Here is a 20,993-nt window from a genome sequence, read left to right as displayed (position 1 = left end):
GTGAAAACTCTGTTTTGACCAAGGAACCCCTGCTCTAAAATCATCTTTCTTCTTATTTTTTTCATTCACTTGTTTCCAAACAAAAAATAACCATAGACTACACATGATAAACCTAGTAATTCCAACCTAAAAAGGATATGTTACCTAACAGGCCCATTTTCATAGTTAGAACATAGTTTATAAGTTTATCACCTGCTATATAATAAAAGAAATCTTGTAAAAACATTTTCTCAAATGAATAATAACCTTTTAAATTTATAATTATTAAGATTGAAGTAGAAATACTTATTCAAATTATTTTCAAAATACAGTTGAATTATAGATTCATTATGAAGGTTGGGAAAATTATTTATTTCATTCAATGGAGTTTAGACAAGTAATTTCACATTTCATTTTAAATCCAGAGTCAGAAAACATTTCTTGTACATCTAGCACTCATAAAGATCATGGTATATCAATGAAATATTTAAATATAGAGATCGATTTTTAATGGATTTCTATAAATAACATTAACAGGAAAACGCACATAATACAATCTGCTCTGGATCTAAGAGCCGTAATTTACTCAAATATTGAAAGAAGCTAGTCTGAAAATTTTCTTGTTTAGAAAACATATTGAGAGAACAGGATCAAGGATGGAGGAATGAATTGGTACTCAGCAATTCACAAACATGACATTTTTAAGATTTGAACAAAGACTGTATGTTGGCAGCGCAAGGAATGATCTCTCTCTCTCTCTCTCTCTCTCTCTCTCTCTCTCCCTCCCTCCCTCTCCCTCCCCCTCTCCCCCCTATGGAGCAGGGACATTTCATATTTCATAGTTTCTGAATTTCCTCAGGAGTTCTGAAGGAGCATCCCCAGACCAGCGGAAACGAAGGTGCCAGCAGTTCACATCTGAAAAACCTGTAGAAGAGAGAAGAGAATATTTTAAAATCAGAGGTAGGAAAAGTCAAGCTTATTTATAATAGTAAAACAGCTTGTTGATTAGATTTCATTGCAATAAGTGAAACGTAAGGGTATGTCTTTGGTGTGAATTATTAATATCTTACAGAAATGGATAAGCAAACTTTTGAATCCTTATGAACAGGAATTGGTTTATATGGATGAGAGGGCCTTACGTGTTTAAATGCTTATTAATAAAAGGATATTTATAGATACTTCCAGTGGTGGGAATTTTGACAATTCATCTGCAAGCAAACTGGAAACTACTTTCAAACAGCTGTCAAAAGTAAAAGGTCAATGGAAAGGATCCCTGGAAATACAAATAATGTATTCCACAGTAGTAAGATTTTTTTTTTATTCTAATAAACAACTTAGTTGAAAACTAGAGAAAAGGTCATTTTCATTCTCTACTGGAGGAAATGTAAACTGGCAAAAATCTTCTAGCAGGCAATTTGGCAATATTTATCAAACTCATTAAAATGTATAAACCTTTAAGCCAATAATTCTACTTCTAGAAATTTATCCTAATGAAATAATCATGATGTGCTCAAGGGCTTAACTCTAAGGATGTTTATTATGGTACCATTTGTAAATGTTTAAAAAATCAAGAAACAGTCTAAATCTTCAGTAATAGAAAATTGGTTTAAAGTCTTTGATATAGTCATTAACAATGTTTTAATATTTATCATCATAGAAAAATGTTCATAACATATTGCTAAGTAACTGGTAGTTAGGAAACAGTTCAGACAGCATGATCTCATTCATAAATTCATATTTACATGGGTATTTATATAAAATTTTTTTAAGTCTATAAGGAATTACCCCTAAATGTTAACAGTAACTATTACTGAAGAGTTGAAATAGATATGATTTTCATTTTTTATACTCTTTTTTTGTTTATCTGTATTTTCTCATTTTTCTGTGATGAACAAGTATGTCTTCTATCATTTTTTACTTTTATAATATTGCTAATGAAAAAGCAGGTTACAGAATAATATATTAAATATGCCTCCATTGATATTTAAAATATTATCTAAATATGTAGTAGGAAAAATATACACAGAATAGTTGACAGTGATTATCCCAGGAAAATAGGATCTGCACTTTCTTTAGAATTATCAGAGAAAAAAATCTAAAGAATTGCCATTTGGGGAAAAAGCAAAAAGGAAATTGTTTCTGACAACCTGTAATTGAAACACACACACAAAATATGTACAGTAATATCCTTTTCATTTTAGGTATGCTAACATATCTTAAAATATACCAAAATAACAATAATAAATATTTCCCTAAGTGGTAAGACTACAAGTTATTGTATTTTCTTCCTTTTGCTTGACCATATTTTCTCACATTTCTACACTAAATACATGTTATTTCTGTAGTTTGAAAAGATGTTTTCAAGTTTGGGTCCCCCTAGAAGTAGACCCCAGACAAGAACTTGAATGCAAGTGGCTAACTTGGGGAGGTGATCCCAGGAGACACTGGTAGGGAAAGGAACCAAGTCTACAAAGACCCCTGAGAGTTATTCCACTTGAGCGGTGAAGGCGCTGGGGAATTTAGCCTCCCACTCCCATTCATTATCATCTGATGGCTACACCCACAGCGTGTTTACTCCCTGGTACTTAACTGCCCGCTCACTGCTGCCAAGCCGGACCCACTGCCAGAGAAAGCACTCTGGTGGGAGCCGTAGGGTTGGCAATGCCCAGAGGATATGTTAGCACATCAACAGCATCTGCTACATTTGTTTTTTTTTTTTAACTCCAGGATGTTTTATTCTAGAATTGTATTCATCAGAAGGCACATTTATTGCTTCTTTTTTTTTTTTTTTTTTTTTTTTTTTTGCAGTACGCGGGCCTCTCACTGTTGTGGCCTCTCCCGTTGCAGAGCACAGGCTCCGGACGCGCAGGTCCAGCGGCCATGGCTCACGGGCCCAGCCACTCCGCGGCATGTGAGATCCTCCCGGACTGGGGCACAAACCCGTGTTCCCTGCATCGGCAGGCGGACTCTCAACCACTGCGCCACCAGGGAAGCCCTATTGCATATTTAAATGAAAAGAAAGTAAAAGTAAGATTGTCTCGCACATGGGTTTTCAGATGCCGTGCTCCTTATTTTCCTGGTTGCAATGAAGAATCAGAAAATCATGGGGACTATTTGATAGAAGCTCATCACAGAAGAGGCATCAAAAGGCAAACTTCAAAGTAAATATCAAGCACTGCTTGAGGAAATTAACAAAAATGCTGAAAAGTTATGTGGGAAGCCACTCAGGGCTTGGTAAAGCTGACATGAATAATATTTCTTAAATGCTGATGTTATAAAAATTTACACTGCAGTCAAATGAAATTATAATCAGGCAACTGTGCTTTGGCATACGAAACTCCAACTTTAAGGCACTACTCAGAACAGCCAATAATCTCTTAAACAACATTAAGAAAATACTGGTAAATGCAGCCTTCAGCAAAATTGCATAATTCTTATTCTCCAACAACAGCTTTCAAAACAGTGATCCTCCCTCCTCTCACCCCCTGTGCTTCATTCCTCAACCACAGTAAGAGAATACATTTCACAATGTGAGGGTATCAAAACTGGCATCACAATTTGTTCTGAGTAAATTACAATATATCTACACTGTGGAATATTTATCAGCTGTTCATTCTAATGAGTTCGTTCTAAATATAAGGGTCTAAGGAGGAGTCCCATAGTAATAAAAGCTAACATTAAAAAAGCAATGGCCATGTACCAGGTCTAAATATTTTACATATGTTATTTACTTCTCAAAAAGACCTTACCAAAAAAAAGGCTTCCCTGGTGGCGCAGTGGTTAAGAATCCGCCTGCCAATGCTGGGCACACGGGTTCGATCCCTGGTCCGGGAAGATCCCACATGCCACCAAGCAAATAATCCCGTGCGCCACAACTACTGAGACTGCGCTCTAGAGCCCGTGAGCCACAACTACTGAAGCCCGCACACCACAACTACTGAAGCCAGCACGCCTAGAGGCCGTGCTCTGCAACAAGGGAAGCCACCGCAATGAGAAGCCCGCACACTGCTACCAGAGAAAGCCTACGCGCAGCAACAAAGATCCAGCGCAGCCAAAAAAAAAAAAAAAGACCTTACAAGGTAGAGGTAGACACAAACATTTTAACTATTATATAGAGATAAGAAAATGCAAATACAGAGAGGTTATCTCACTTGCCCAAGGTCACACAACTCATCAGTGGGAAAAGCTAGACTCTGGTTCCAGAGTCTGTGCTCTTAGCTACTGTATAACAGAAAGGAATGTGCACAGTATAACCCCATTCTTTATTTGTAAAGCCCTCACAAACGAATATATGCTTATACATGCCTTTGTTAACATAGACAAACAAAGGCTATGGAAGGAGACACACCTGGGCATCTGCATTGGTTACTTCAGGAAGTAGAAGCAGAGAAGGATGAGACTAGGGTAGACACTAAATTGTTGTCTATATGTGATTCTTTGAATTTTTAATGATAAGCTCATATTACTTTGGGGTTTTTAAGTATCTAAATAACTATTTTTGAAAAGAAAGAGAAAATTTTATAGAATTTTATGAAGGGGATTTAAGTGGGGCCTCAGTGTGAGAATCTGACGTGATAAACCCCCTCAACTCTGGTGAACTCAGAATAGGTCTGAATCTGAAACATAAAGTCACAGGGAGGCCCCAAGGGTTCCGGAAGCCCAGATCTGAACATTCCAAGGCTAAATGGAGAAACATTCACGTGTTTGCCTATGGATGCCTGTGGGTGGGTGTTTGTATGTGTATGTTTGCCTAAAACAATGTTTTTAGGACATTTGAGCTTCTGCTTTGATTGGTTTGTTATATTATAACCACTGCTAGTTATGCGGCTGATGCAGTCAACTGCAGGCTCTATGAAAGGATCTCTTGGGTAACCAGCAGAGCCACCTGAATGAAGCTCTAAGAATCTTTATTCCCAACAAGTAGTGAGCATGTAAAAGTTCTCCCCAAAGAGAGTTTTGAAGTGACTATCTCTAGAAAGACTATAGTTCACCACAAACTATCGAATTATCTTTTTTTTTGTAAGAAGTGTTCGAGAACATTCAGGAACCTTTTACTTAAAGGCTAAATTCTAGTGGGGTGTTGTATCACAACCATGAGAATCAAGAATTTGGAGGACAGTTAAAGTGTGTGTACATAACACACCTGTACAAGATAAATACAGTGGGATGGCCAGATAGACAAAGAAATGATAACAATAGCTAACTATTATCCAGGGCCTGCTGTAGGCAAATAACTGTGCTAAGCATTTTGCATGGATTGTCTCATTTAATCCTCATGGTAACTTTATGAGAAGGTACCATTCTGATCTCTATTTTGTAGATGAGAAAACTGAAGTGTAGAGAAGTTAAGTAACTTTTACCAAGTAATGCAAATAATAAATGGTAGAGCTAGGATGTGAACCCAGGTAGTATAGCTGGGGAGCCGAGAGTTTAACCTCTGTAATACCCTGCTTCAGTGGATATATACATGGGTCAGATGTCTATAAATCTACTTACACATAAAGTATCTTCTCAGGATAGTGCAATACCTTAGAATGCAGACTCTGCAACCAAACTGCCTCAGTTCAGACCCCTTCCCTGCCACATACAAGCTGGATAACCTTGAGAAAATTATTCAACCTCTCTAGGCCTCAGTTTTCTCATCTATACAATGAGAATAATATTGGTACTAACCTGGGCTTCCCTGCTGGTGCAGTGGTTGGGAGTCCGCCTGCCAATGTGGGGAACATGGGTTTCATCCCTGGCCCGGGAAGATCCCACATGCCATGGAGCAACTGGGCCCGTGCACTATGGCTACTGAGCCTGCGCTCTAGAACCTGCGTGCCACAACTGCTGAGGCCCGCACGCCTAGAGCCCGTGCTCCGCAACAAGAGAGGCCACCGCAATGAGGGGCCCACTCACCACAACGAAGAGTGGCCCCCACTGGCCGCAACTGGAGAGGGCCCGCGCACGGCAACGAAGACCCAACACAGCCAAAAATACAAACAAATAAATAAATAAATTTATAATATTGGTACCAACATCACAAACTTGTAATGAGGATTAAATAAATTAATATATGTAAAATTAATGTAAAAATTAATATTAAACAAGATAATAGATGTAAAGTAATATATGTAAAGAACTACATATAGTAAATTCCCAACACATGTTAGCTAGTACTATTTTAGTAAAGCAGATGACGATCCCAGAAATGTCTCAAGTTTTCCCTTGCAAGGAATGTATTAAGGAATATATCTTCTAGTTTCTGTGTCAATGCTAGGTAAGTATCTTTTAAGGTGCTAAACTAACCCTTATATTTGGCACTACTATGTAGCTGGAAAGGTTGAGAATAAATACAATATAAAATGAGCCTTTTAATTTCACACCTTCTCTGTTCTGCAAAGCTACATGACATGACTTACCTGGAGAATCTGGATTTTGTGAGGAGAATGACTTCTCCATGGATTTGGATTCTTTTTGCTCCATTTTCTCTGTGGTTGGACCGAACTCCTCATTCTTTATCTCTTTTTGCTCATTCCGTTCCTCATTTTCAATTTTATTGGTATGAGTCTGGTCAGATTCTTCCAACATCAGATCTTTTTTACCTCTGGCAGCCCAGTGCATTGACTACATTAATTGAAAGCAGATGTATAATATAAAATCAATATTATATAGTTTCTATATTTAAAGTTCAATATGTGGTAACAAAATGTTAGACTCAACTATTAGCCAGATATTAATTAATTCAGATGTTAATCAATTAATCCTCATTGATTTGGAAAACTAATGATATAAGGAGAAATCCATATCCTTAGAAAGCAAAGGGACCAGCATCAGAGAGATTCAAACAATGAGATGTTTTCTTAGAAAATTAGGCATAAAATTACCATATGACCCAGCAATTCAATTCCTAGACACAAAAGAATTGAAAACAAGTGTTCAAAGAAAAACTTAAACACAAGTGTTCATAGCAGCACTAGTCACAAGAGCCAAAAGGTGGAAACAATCCAAATGTCCATCAATTCATGAATGAGTAAATAAAAATGTGGCATATTCATACAATGGAATATTATTTGGCCATAAAAAAGGAGGAAAGTACTACAAAGTGGATAAACCTTGAAAACATTATGCTTAGTAAAAGGAGCCAGAAATAAAATGCATATATTGTATAATTCCAGAATAAACAAATCCATACAGATAGAAAGCAGATTAGTGGTTACCGGAAGCTAGAGAGAGGGGAATAGGGAGTGATTGCTAACAGGTACAGGGTTACCTTTTGGGGTGATGAAAAAGTTCTGGAACTAGATAGTGATGATGGGTAAACAACATTGGGAATGTACTAAATGCCACTGAAATGCACACTTTAAAATGGTTAAAATGGTAAGTTTTATGTGTATTTTACTATCAAAAAACAGACAATTGGGCTGTGTACCTTGAGCCATGCCAGAGATTAAACCTACTACTGTTGTAACTACTATCCCCACTCTACTATTACGACCTTCCATCCAGCCATGATCAACGAAGAGTTGGCAAATATTAGAATTCTGGGTTATACATCTTCTCTTTAAGAAAACTCATGGCACAAAGCAGAAAGTCAATAAATATTTACTGTGAAATATTTGTCCTAATTTTAAGTGGATTCACTTAAAGTCCAGTTATCATCAAAATAATGAGAACTTTCTAAATATCTTTCCATTTTTTTAAATAATAATATGAATGTGTATGTGTATACTGTATGGAAGGTTTCTGGAAGGAAACACAAGAAACTGCAATGGTGGCTTTCTGAGAGAGGGGAGTAGAACTGGAGTCTGGAATAAGGATGGACTCACTTTTTATTACATAACCTATTGTACTATTTTGATTTTTTTAAACAAAAGTGTAGTGTTATATTTTTTTATTTACAATTTTTAAAAATCAGGGACCATGAATCAAGTGCTGGGCATTGCCCACTAACTTCTGGTAAAACTTCTATATTTTTAGACAAACACAAGATCCAAAACACTTGAAAACGTCCCCCAGAAACCTGACATCCTAGAACTGCATCCAGTATACTTGGGTGGTGGTCCTTTGCCAAGTAACTTAACGGTGTAATTTTCCCAGCCTAGCTCTGGCTTCTGATGGTAGTGTCAGGAGTGAGGAAAAAATGAAAAATGGATCTTCAAAATGGAACAAAAGCACAAGACAATTACTTTTCCCCATACATCCTTTTGTACCTTTTTCACGTGTGTCCTGTATATGTATTTCCTTTGTCTTTTTTTTTTTTTTTTTTTTGGCTGCACTGTGCAGCTTGTGGAATCTTAGTTCCCCGACCAGGGATTGAACCTGGGCCACGACAGTGAAAGCACCACTCCTAACCACTGGACCATCAGGAAACTCCCTGTGTTTCCTATTAAAATGTTTAAAATTGGATGGATCGGTAGATAAATGAAAAGACAAATAGATGAATACAGAGTAAGAAAGAGTGAGAGTTTGCTGTGTCAAGAATATTTCAAGTAGAATAATTAGCCCTGACATCAACCAAAATTATAAACATAACTGTTTCTTGAAACCTCATCTGGATATTGTGGGATGCTATTTCTGAAGCACTGCTGAACAGTAACATACTACCTCTGTTACTCAGAAACCCAAGAAAAACCCATAAGCCACATATTTGGGCAACTTTAAAACCCAGAATATATTATTCTCCTAATGTCCAGGATATTCTTTTCCTGTGCTGCAAAAAAAAAGAGAATAAAAGCAAAGCAAAGAAACCAAACCAAATAAAACATTGATTTTTCTAAAGTCCAAGGCTTAGCGAATAAGCTCAGAAGTTGTGACATTTAACAACTGTGCCACACAAAAAAAGAAAAACTGTGCCACAAACCATGGCAAGGGCCACTGCCTCTGCTACACACATGCCCCATGTTGCAAGGGGCATCAGGCTTTTCATCTTTAGCGCACTGAGGTCTGAACTATCTCAAAATACTGCGGTTGCCAACTTCTCCCCAGAGCACCACTTTATTTGCTAGTTTAAACAAATCAACGTAGGCAGGCGATGGCCCATTACGTGTGTATTTGGCCAAGTTCACTATGTGGGGCGGAGGGAGGTGGGAAGTGGGGGGCGACGGGGAAGGGGCAGAGATCACTAGCATCTAAAGAGCTTAGAGAGATACCACAATTTCTTACCACCTGTCTCAGGAGCATTAACACTGGCCGCACAGGCAGAAGCCAGGAGAAGCACCTCACCATGAAGAAAGGGAAAGTACAAAGGGGTAAAATGCCTTCTTGGACTCCTTTAAATAAATCTCTTCATCATCATTTTTTAAGAGAATTGGGAAATGTTAATGACATGGTGTTTATAAATAATAGCCAATATGATCACAAATAGCATGATCTCAACTAAATTAAAAGCTGGAAAGATATATTCAAATATAGATATATAAATATATAGATAGATACATATACATAAAATATACAGACTGGAGGGCAATATAGCCTGTACACAGCCTAAGACCTTAAGTATATTCAAGCCTTCTGCCCTAATCCAACCTGATAACTCACTTCTTCCCACATTCAACCTATCTCTCCCCAACAGCAAAGGAGCGTCATCCTGAATCCTCTTCCCACAAAAAAGACCCCATAAAGCAGTTACTGCCACCATTCAGTGTAACCGGCTCTCACACTAACAAATGAAGGGCAGAAAACACTGGAAGGAAATGCACCAAAATACAAATGGGGTTATCATTGCGTGGCAGCATTGTGAAGTTATTTTTTCTTTTCTTTTTTCTTTCTTTTTATTTTTTAGTGTGTTCTAAATTTTCTATGACAAGATTATATATATGTACAACTAGAGTTTAAAAATTAGATTGAGTTATGGTTGCCAAAGTATATCAATATAAGGAGGAGCTTCTCGGTGCCAGTAATATGTGTGCTGGGGTGAGGGGTGGTTACAGAGTATACACTTCACAGCCACTTGCTAAACTGTAAATGCAGGTTTTAAGCATTTTTTTCTGTAGGTTTTATATCAAAATAAATATGTTAATTTTAAAAAGAGGCAATGGCCTCAGCTGGTGTAAAATATAACCTAGTTTGGTTTGGTTTGTTGTTTTGTTTGCTTGGTTTCTTGGGTTTTTTGCATGTGAGCGGAATAGAGGAGGCTGGCCAGTGGTTTCGTTTGTGGAGGGGTAAAGATATTGAGAAAGTTAGTGAAAAACTGAGAGGAAGAAATTCAAGAATTCAGGACCCAGAGAGCTGAAAACGTTAGATGTATGTATCACAGGTCAGCTAGGTGGCCTGTATACAATGTATCAACTCTTGCCTCAGTACTTTTCTCTTGGGATAAAAGTGCCTACAGTCTGCCTTAGATGGGTGGTGAGGGTTAATGACTGACCTATAGTAAATACTTTGAAAGCATTTGTAGCAATTGGAACAGCATGGGACATTTTTAACGGCTTATGAGAACTTTTTCTCAGAATTTTATTTTGACTGCAACCATTTTCCCACAACCATCCTAAAGCCATATATTTTGGAGCAAGAGGGAGAGCCATTCATACCCTGGATCCCTTGGGGTAAAACCATTTAGCAAGACAACGATGATTTCTCTAAGATTCTTTGAGCTGGAAAGGTGTCTGTTTTCAAGTTATTCCAAGATCCCAAAGGCCACAGTTACTGAAGTGCTCACTTCATAGTCCCTTTTTTTAAACCAACATCACATATCTAGACTTAAATTTCCAGCATATTCACTGACCTGAATGAATTCTTAAAATATTTTTACAAATTAGACTATCAGGAGGAACTTCTAAAATGGAAAAGAAAACTTAATAGCTAGTGAAGTGACAGGGACTTAGTGTGAGGGAAAAAAAATACCAGTTAGAGTTTCATCACTCTTGGATGATAGAAATGTGTCCACCCTGAAGCTATGGTTCATTTGAGGAATTCTCCCAAGGAGATTCCTGAAATACGAACCTGTGTGACGCTGCAGAAGTGCATTGTGATTTGTCCTGCACTTTTAGGGCAAGCAAACATGCAGATGTGTTTTAGATAAACGTCACCTAAAATTTCACCTATAATCCTAAATTATAACCATTTTATTGTCAGAATGACCTATGTAATATACCTAATCCAAACACCCTAATGGTGATGTTTATCTACAAAAAGATGGTGATCTAATAGGTGATGAACAATACTAGGTGTGGCAATTGTTATTAATTTCTCTAGAGTAGTGAGTGTGAAAGGATGGACAAATGAAATGCACACACACACAAAAACAACAACTAAAATGTTATAGAGAGAGGTGAGGTTTTCACATGCAGAAGTCACTGTGAGGATTAGAACAGAAAGGAATGAAAGGAAGTTACAGAAAGTCTATCGAATGAGGTACAAAACACATGAAATTTGGTATAGGGGTTTCAGAGTTCACTGAGGAATAGAACAAAAGTAAGTCAGAAACGACAAGGTTGAGCCCAAAGAAGACTGTGCAAGGAAAAATATCACTGCTGATTTAAAGTAGAAGGATAGGGCCTCCCTGGTGGCGCAGTGGTTAAGAGTCTGCCTGCCGATGCAGGGGATACGGGTTCGTGCCCCGGTCTGGGAGGATCCCATATGCTGCGGAGCGGCTGGGCCCGTGAGCCATGGCCGCTGGGCATGCGCATCTGGAGCCTGTGCTCCGCAACGGGAGAGGCCACAACAGTGAGAGGTCCACATACCACAAAAAAAATAATAATAATAAAAAATAAAGTAGAAGGATATGCATCTCATCATTTTTGTACCACTAATAAAAATAAATCCTGAACGAAATGCTAGCCCAGCATAATATTTCAACTTTGCTGACAAGACTAATGATGCAGCCAGTAAGATCTGATATGTAATTATTGTAAGACCTCAAAGAGGTCATAGTTAAGCTAAATTCTAAGCAGAAATGATGTGTTTGGAGACAGGACATTAGTATTTAATGGAAAGACGTCTGCAATATAAATTAGAGCAGGGACTTGGAGAAGAATATTTGAAAAATCCACAGCTAACTTGATATTAGCAGTTAAAGTTAAGTAATAGAGTTCAGTGGATCATCAAGAAAAATGAACTATAAATCAAAAGGCATTAAAATAACAAGGGTCACTAATTCAATAGCAGTTACAGTGTGTAACACTCAAGAGACTAGAAATATAGTTATGTAGAGGTGACAGAACAATGTTTATTTAGTCAGGGTTAACAAGGAATTTTGGGTATACACAATGTAAAAGAAAAAAATCTTATTTTTGTGTATGTGAAGCTGTCACTATTTTTTTAGAGATTCTCTCTAGTTATTTTGTGTATATATTCAACAGTCTTATGGTTAGTCCTTCATAAATACTTAACCCACCTTAAACCATATGAATATACACTGCATTCCAAAATGAGATGAAGAAACAGTTTACATGTTATGTAGAGTGGCTTTAACTACATACTTTGAGAGTTTTTCATTGTTCTTCCCCATTACTTCAAAGACCCTCCCTCATTGTTACAGGTCTTTTATCAGTGACAAAACAATTTGCTCAAGTCTCCTTAAAATAAAAATTATCCAGAAGGAATCTAAATGTAACCTTGAAGGGCTGTAATTCAAGAGATGTGAATCACTTTATACACTAATTCTAATATGTCCCTGAAGACTTCCTTATAAGGTAACTTATGCATTCTAAGTCTCATGTTATTGAAAAATGTCCCTGTAAAAAAAAAAAGCCAGATAATAAATCATGTCTAAGAATGTAAAAACCGGGCTTCCCTGGTGGCGCAGTGGTTGAGAGTCCGCTTGCCGATGCAGGGGACGCAGGTTCATTCCCCGATCGAGGAAGATCCACGTGCCGTGGAGCGGCTAGGCCCGTGAGCCATGGCCGCTGAGCCTGCGCGTCTGGAGCCTGTGCTCCGCAGCAGGAGAGGCTACAACAGTGAAAGGCCCGCGTACCGCAAAAAGAATGTAAAAACCTTTAAAATTACATTTTCTCTACAATCTACAAAGGTCCATGGAAGAACAAAATAAATACATAACACAGTAATTACAGAGATTATTTTGTATTTAGTTTTGTTTAATGCCATGAAGGAAAATAACACAATGGTTTAAAAAGTCTCTCTGCATCTATCCAACAATTCTTTCACCAGAATTAATAATGGGAATAATTTACAAATAATTTACATCTTTCTTTGATTAATTAGGTCCTTTTTTTTTTTTTTTTTTTTTTTTTTTTTTTTGCGGTACGCGGGCCTCTCACTGTTGTGGCCTCTCCCGTTGCGGAGCACAGGCTCCGGACGCGCAGGCTCAGCGGCCATGGCTCATGGGCCCAGCCACTCCGCGGCATGTGGGATCTTCCCAGACCGGGGCACGAACCCGCGTCCCCTTCATCGGCAGGCGGACTCCCAACCACTGCGCCACCAGGGAAGCCCAGGTCCTATTTTTTATTGAATTTTTATTAAGCCTTGAGATGAGAACAGGCTCATATGAACTGAAAAGATGGAGAATATGAATTTGCAATGGTTCAAGATTCGGCAGTATTATATGAGCAACTTGAGAAGCACAGTTATCAGAATGTATAAAACAGTAAATGATAACGGGGAGCATATACATGTACTGAATCAAACAGCCAAAGACACTGACAACTGTAGTCAGAGGCTCTTCTGGCCCTGATGTACTGACTTTCCCTTCACAGGATTTTGTGGGCACAGTGTTATATCTAGATACTACCAACCTCTTGATCTTCTCTCTCCTCTTGTCTGCTGACTCTTTAAGCTACTATGTGAGTCTAATCCAGGGGCAACCTGAGCTTCATAAATTCAGTTAATCCCAGAGAGAAACCTACCGTTTTCACCGAGTCACTCAAAGCTTCCCACTGCTGGAATGGCATCGATATCTGGCTCCTTCGCCAGTGGTCATAGCGGGCTCGACTTGCTCCATTAGTCAAAATCTCCTTTGCCTTCTGCAGTTTCTGAAAAGTCTCCACTAGAAAACAAATTTTAAAATGAGCACTACTTTCCTGGAGGAGTTATTTTTAAATTCCCATACAATCAAACTGATCTCACTGAAATATGTCTCTGTTATTTACCAGCTGTGTAACCTTGGGCCAGTTCACTTCATGAAGCTTTAGTTTCCTCATTTGTAAAGTGCATCATAAGGACAAGTGAGATTTTGTACATAATGTACCTGGCTCACTGTTTATCCACTCCCTTTACTGAGCTCCAGTGATGTGCCAGGTGCTCTCCCAGGTGCTGATGACACAGATGTGAACAATAGACATAATCTACCTCACAGGATAGACATTTATAAACATTGGAAAAATTACAATCTTGTCTACTAGGAAGAAAACTACCTTTTCTAGTGGTAGTGTGATAGAGGGTGATAAGCAGGCTAGAGGAACAGTGTAAATGAAGACTCTAAGACAAAAAAAAATGCATGTTTATTTAGAGGAAGTAAAGGATGCCAATTTGGCAGGAAGACACGGGTCAGGGGAAGAACAATGAGGGGTGGGCCTGTAGAGTAGACAAGGGCCCGGTCACCCAGGACCTTAGAGGTTATGCTAAGGATTCTGGTCTGTTTTTTCTTGTAAGAGCAATGGGAAGCTCCTGGGAGGTTTCCTCCCAGGTTTCCTGGGAGGAAATAACATGGTAGGTGGTTGATAAATGGTAGCTTTGTCACTGATCTATTTGACCAGATGGCATATAATAGAAACTTTTCAAGACCTGTTGGAAACACTTCCAATATGTCTTCTGCTCCTCAGTGAAGTTAAAACTTTCTATAGAGCAGGATACAAGACGAATATACAAAAATCAATTGTGTTTCTATACATTAGCAATGAACAATCTGAAAATGAAATTAAGGAAACAATTCCATTTACAATAGCATCAAAAAAATAAAATACTTAAGAAATGTTAATGAAAGTTCACTGAAAACTATAAAACATTGTTGAAAGAAATTAAATATCTAAATAAATGGAAAGACATCCATGTTCATGGATCAGAAGATCTAATATTGCTAAGATGATAATATTTCCCAAACTGATCTACAGATTCAACACAGTCTCTATCAAAATCCCAGCTGCCTTTTTTTGCAGAAATTGACAATCCATATGCAAATACAAGGGACCCAGAATAGTCAAAACAGGCTTGAAAAATAAGAACAAAAGTGGAAGAACTCACACTTCCCAATCAAAAACTTTCTACAAAGCTATAGTAATGAAAACAGTGTGGTGGTATTGCCATAAGGACAAATGTAGACAAATGGGATATTAAGAGTCCAGAAATAAACCCTCACATTTACAGTCAATTGGTTTTTTTACAATTCTACCAAGACAATTCGATTGGGAAACAGCAGTCTTTTCTGCAAATAGGCTGGGACAACTGGATATCCACATGCAAAAGAATGAAGTTGGGGCTTCCCTGGTGGGGCACTGGTTAAGAATCTGCCTGCCAATGCAGGGGACACAGGTTCAATCCCTGGTCCAGGAAGATCCCACATGCTGTGGAGCAACTAAGCCCATGTGCCACAACTACTGAGCTCATGTGCCACAACTACTGAAGCCTGCGTGCCACAACTACTGAAGCCCACGTGCCTAGAGCCCATGCTCCACAACAAGAGCAGCCACCGCAATGAGTAGCCCACGCACTGCTACGAAGAGTAGCACCCACTCGCTGCAACTAAAGAAAGCCCGCACACAGCAACAAAGACCCAACACAGCCAAAAATAAAAATAATTTTTTTTAAAAATGAAGCTAAATCCCATATAAAAATATTAACTCAAAACAATCAAAATGTAAGAGCTAAAGTTATAAGAAAAAAATATAGAAGTAAATCTTTGTGACCTTGGATTAGGCAATGGCTCCTTAGATATAATGCCAAAATCACAAGCACAGAAGCAAAAGAAAAAATGAAAAATTGTACTTCATCAAAACCGAAATGTTTGTGCTTCAAAGAACACCATCAAGAAAGTGAAAAGACAAGCCATAGACTGGGAGAAAATATTTGCAAATCATAGATCTGATGAAGGAGTTGTATCTAAAATGTATAAAAAACTCTTACAACTTAATAAGAAGACCGATACCTTCATTTAAAAATTGGCAAGGGACTTGAATAGACATTTCTCTAAAGATATACAAATGACCAATAAGCACATGGGAAGCTGCTCAACATCATTAGTCACTGGGGGAGTACAAATCGGAACCACAGTGAGATACCACTTCACACCTACCAGAATGATTTTTTTTATTTTTTATTTTTTTTTTATTTTTTAAAAAAAGATAGATAATAACAAGTGTTGGTGAGGATGTGGAGAAATTGGAAGCCTCATACAGGTGGGATTGTAAAACAATGTTCCTGCTTTGAACTACAGTTTGGTAGTTCCTCAAAATGTTAAACATAGAATTAGCATTTGACCCAAGAATTTCAACCCTAAGTATATACTCAAGAGAACTGAAACCATATGTCCATACATATAAAAACTTGTATATGAATGCCCATAGCAGCTTTAGTCATACTAGGTAAAAAGTGGAAACAACTCAAATGTCTGTCAAGCAACAGGTGGATAAACAAAATGTGGTACATGCTACAACATGGATGAAACTTGAAAACATTATGCTAAATGAAAGAAGATAGATAGTCACAAAAGGCCACTTACTGTGTGATGCCATTTATATGAAATAGTCAGAATAGACAAATCTATACAGTAATTAGATTCGTGATTGCCAGGGGCTGGGCAGGGGGAAATGGGAAGTGATTGCTAATGAATATAGAGTTTCTTTTGTGTTCACAACAATTTTATGAGGTGGATATTATTAGTATTATTCACATTTTACATAGTCTAAGGCTGAAGGAGGTACATAAAACTTTCCCCAAGTCCCTAAGCTACAAGGGATGGAGCCACAATTCAAACCCAAGCCTGCCAGGCTCCCCAGCTGGGAAGGCTACACTTGACTGCCTTCCTGCCCCTTCCATTTTCCTGCAATACATATGACCCTCTAATCTCCACTTTCTCCTTAATCTCCAGGGATAATAAAAATCTTCCTTATTCATCACTTAGATCCAGGTTGTACCCTTGAGAAACTCAGAGTCTAGTAAGGAAGAAGACATATAAGCAAATCATTTCAGTAGTGTGATAAAGAGAAATATAGAAGCAAGACTGGTTCTGCATGGGGAGTCAGGACATACTGTCCTAGTTTTCTAAACACTTGGAGTCATCCTTGACTCTTCTCTTTCTCTTACATTTCATTTCTAATTCATTAGCAAATCCTGTTGGCTCTACTTTAGAATGTATCCAAGATCTGACCTCTTGTCCCCGCCTCCACTGCCATCACTCTGGTCCAAGCCACCATCCTCTCTTGGCTAGATTATTATACTAGCTTCTCAACTGATCTCCCTACCTTTGCCTCAGTCTGTGTTCTACACAGCAGTCAGAGTGATCTTTTTAAAAATAAGTCACATAGGGAATTCCCTGGCGGGCCAGTGGTTAGGACTCTACTTTCACTGTGGGGGGGTGCGGGTTCAGTCCCTGGTCGGGGAACTAAGATCCCACAAGCTGATCCCACAAGCTGCATGGCCCAAAAAAGAAAAAAAAAGTCACATAATGTCACTCCTCTGCTCAAAATTACTTCCATTTTGACTTTTCATTTCTCTTAGAATTAAATTGAAAATTCTTACCATGGCTAGTAGGTCTGACATGCTCTGCCTGCCCTCTGCCCCTCTCTTCCTTCTCTGACCTCAGTTTTTTAAATATTTATTTATTTATTTATTTTTGGCTGTGTCGGGTCTTAGTTGCAGCATGCAGGATCTTTCATTGCAGCACACGGGCTCTTCATTGCAGTGCTCAGGCTTCTCTCTAATTGTGGCACATGGGCTCAGTAGTTGTGGCACTCAGGCTCTCTAGTTTTGGCGCACGGGCTCAGTGGTTGTGGCACGTGGGCTTAGTTGCCCCACAGCATGTGGGATCTTAGTTCCCCAACCAGGGATCTAACCCGCGTCCCCTGCATTGGAAGGCAGATTCTTAACCACTGGACCACCAGGGAAGTCCCCTCCTATTCCTCCTATTTTTCCCATCTCCCTTGCTACAGCCATAGTAGGTTCCCTGATGTTCCTTGAGTACACCAGGCACACTCCAGCTGCAGGACTTGGCACTTGCTGTCCTTTCTACCAAGAACACTTTCACCCCAAGCACTCACATGACTTACTTCCTTCAGATGTCAGGTCAGATATCTTGTCGATGGAGTTTTCTCTGACCATGCTACATAAAATAACTGCCCACTCCATCAGCCCCCATTCATTTATCTCCCTTGCCCTGCTTTACTTTTCTTCATATTACCCCTGACATTATATATAGTTATTTGTTTATGATCTATCTCCTCCATGAGAATACAAACCCCATGAAGGCAGAGACTTTGTTTTGTTTCTGCAGCATCCCTTGTACTAGACCAGTGTCGTAGGTGCTCAAAAAGTATTTGTTCAATGAATGAATGAGTGAATGCTTCCAATTTGGATGTGAATATAAAGATATTCATATAATGCTATTCCCTGAGCTCTAAGCACCAAAGAAATGACACATGCCCTTAAAACATTTTGTGAATTAGGCACGTTTTAATAGTATCAATGGGAAAAATAATTTAAATTATCCTGATGGTGCTTAAAAATACCTCATGGGAAGTCAATATCCTCCTATACAGAAGATGTTAGGGCAAATGTACAGTCAATACTGATGGTACCACCATACCAATTGTGAAGCTACTGAAATACTTCTGTACCTCAGTTGGTACAGAGCTGCTGTTCCTGAGCTTTAATCCCCCAAACACCACCACTTCAAGTGTTCCTCCAGCAGCCAGAGATACTGCCAACCATGGCAGGGCACCTCCAGGAACCTGTCCAAAGCTGGGCAACACAGGTACGTAATAGGTCATTAAATATTTAATATCACTGCTGGAGGTAGTAGCAATTAATAGATTAAAGGGAAGACACTAAAGATGGGGTTATTAAAAGCTAAGGAAGGGCTTCCCTGGTGGCGCAGTGGTTGAGAGTCTGCCTGCCAATGCAGGGGACGCGGGTTCGCCCCGGTCAGGGAAGATCCCACATGCCGCGGAGCGGCTGGGCCCGTGAGCCATGGCCGCTGAGCCTGCGCGTCCGGAGCCTGTGCTCCGCAACGGGAGAGGCCACAGCAGTGAGAGGCCAGCGTACCGCAAAAAAACCAAAAAGCTAAGGAAAACAAACACATAAAAAACATCTTGCAATAGCTGCTAGCTCCAGTGAGTGATCCTTCCTGCTGCTGACAACAGTGTAAATGTCCCAATGTATAAATGAGGTGTCACTTTTTCCAACAGGATAAAAAGCTCATTAAATTATCACCATGGATGCACATTCCAGTTACTACTAGAGCAGAGGCTGTAAAGGTTTACATTTTTATCTATGATTCACCTTCTGTTTGCACATTATTGTTGGCCTCATTTTCCAGAGTTTCCGAAATGAAAGAATTATTCTAATATCAATCCCTCAACAGCAGTTGATAAGCAGAAAGCAAAAGAGACCTTACCTTTCCTGTTAGGTGGCCTTTTCCTTGTTCCATACCCTTTACCACATTTAATAAAAATGAGTTTGGATTTATATTTGTCCTTTAATATATCCGCTAATCAAATGAATCATACAAGATAAACATATACCAGTTCTGGGAAGAGAGATCTCATTTTATAAGCTTATACAAGCAAATGATGATGGAACATTTAAAAGACATTCTGATTTAAGTCCTAGGTCTACTTTGAAAATACAGAGGTTCTTTTAATTCATATTTCATAGTATAATTTTTATTAATATATTATTTTAATACTATTTTATTAATAATAATTAAATAATTATTATATAATTATTCTGTTATTTATAAATAATTTATTTATAAATAATATATAATTATTTTATTATATAAATAATTGTTTAATTATTTATTATAATTTATAAATAATAATAAATAATTATTATTAATAATAATTAAATTAATAATTTTAATAGTTTATTAATATAGCCACAATTTAAATGTAAATTTACATTTACATTTAAAGTCCACTTACAATTACTTGAGAAATAATAATAATAATATGATATCAGGACATGCTTTGAAAACAATCTGGAGGAAAATACACCAACTGTTAATAGTGGTTCTCTAGCAAAAAGAGATAAGAGCAGACTTTCACTTTCAACATTATTTAACACTGTATGTTATTTTTATTCCAAGGGGGAAAAAGCAATAAAGAGATTTTAAAGTAGGAAAACATTGAAACATTGAAATATTTCAGTCAGTAAGAGACAAAGAGTTCCCCTTCTTCAAATATTCAGATGTCTTTGAAGCCTGCAAATCAATAACAAAAATACCATTTCACGGGTCCTTAATTTAGTTTGAAATCCCTTTCTTCAGGCTCAAAGAGAAGTTAATAAAGCATTGGCCTGAAACCATTACTGTTATGTGCACATAGGACTGGCATGAGTACCAGCCAGAGGCTTTTGATCTCAGTGACACAATTTCTATAGCACAACCAGTCCTGCCTACATCACCCACAACTGCAGAGCAAAGATCTCTAAAAGCCTTAGATTTAGATTTTTTTTAATGAGAGTGAGAACGATCTAATGTTTACTTACAAAAAGAAAACTATCCCATTTTGTTAAATTTTTATCCTGGAATGCTGCATGAAAACAAGAAAAGAAAGTCCACTGACTCATAATTGCCAACATTCATTGAGCTCTTCCTACATTCAAGATACATCATTTAATCCTCACAGCAGACACATGAAGTAATAATATGCTATTAGTCTACCCATTCTACCTAGGAGTATGTTGAGGCTCAAAGAGGTTGCCCAAAATCAACTAGCTCATAAGTAGGAGCTAGGAGCAATCCAGACAGACAAACCTGTGTTCATATCTACTACTCCATCATGCTACCAAATCAGTCATTTCAGTGGCAACGGTTGAGACTACATTTAGCAAACCAAAAAAGTGTATATACAAGTTTAATTTCTTCTACCTGCAGTTGTTCTAAAGGCTTAACCTTTCACCTTAATGAAATATGTTTCAAA

General features: G+C 38.1%; 1 protein-coding gene across 1 annotated transcript in view; it reads right to left on the bottom strand.

Annotated features, from left to right (window-relative positions):
- Positions 1 to 808: 808 nt before the first annotated feature.
- DNAJC12 (DnaJ heat shock protein family (Hsp40) member C12) overlaps positions 809 to 20,993 on the bottom strand; it is a 34,520-nt gene continuing 14,335 nt past the window's right edge. Inside the window, exons 3-5 of the mRNA XM_060092376.1 lie at positions 13,767 to 13,906; positions 6,384 to 6,588; positions 809 to 903 (exon numbers count right to left, since the gene is read on the bottom strand). Of these exons, the coding sequence (XP_059948359.1) occupies positions 809 to 903; positions 6,384 to 6,588; positions 13,767 to 13,906 (440 nt within the window). The remainder of the gene's footprint in view (positions 904 to 6,383; positions 6,589 to 13,766; positions 13,907 to 20,993) is intronic.

Source organism: Mesoplodon densirostris, chromosome 1, assembly GCF_025265405.1.
Source record: "Mesoplodon densirostris isolate mMesDen1 chromosome 1, mMesDen1 primary haplotype, whole genome shotgun sequence".
NCBI classification, from domain to species: Eukaryota; Metazoa; Chordata; class Mammalia; order Artiodactyla; family Ziphiidae; genus Mesoplodon; species Mesoplodon densirostris.
Note: the sequence above shows the minus strand (reverse complement) of the source record. Positions and strands in the feature narration are given on the sequence as shown.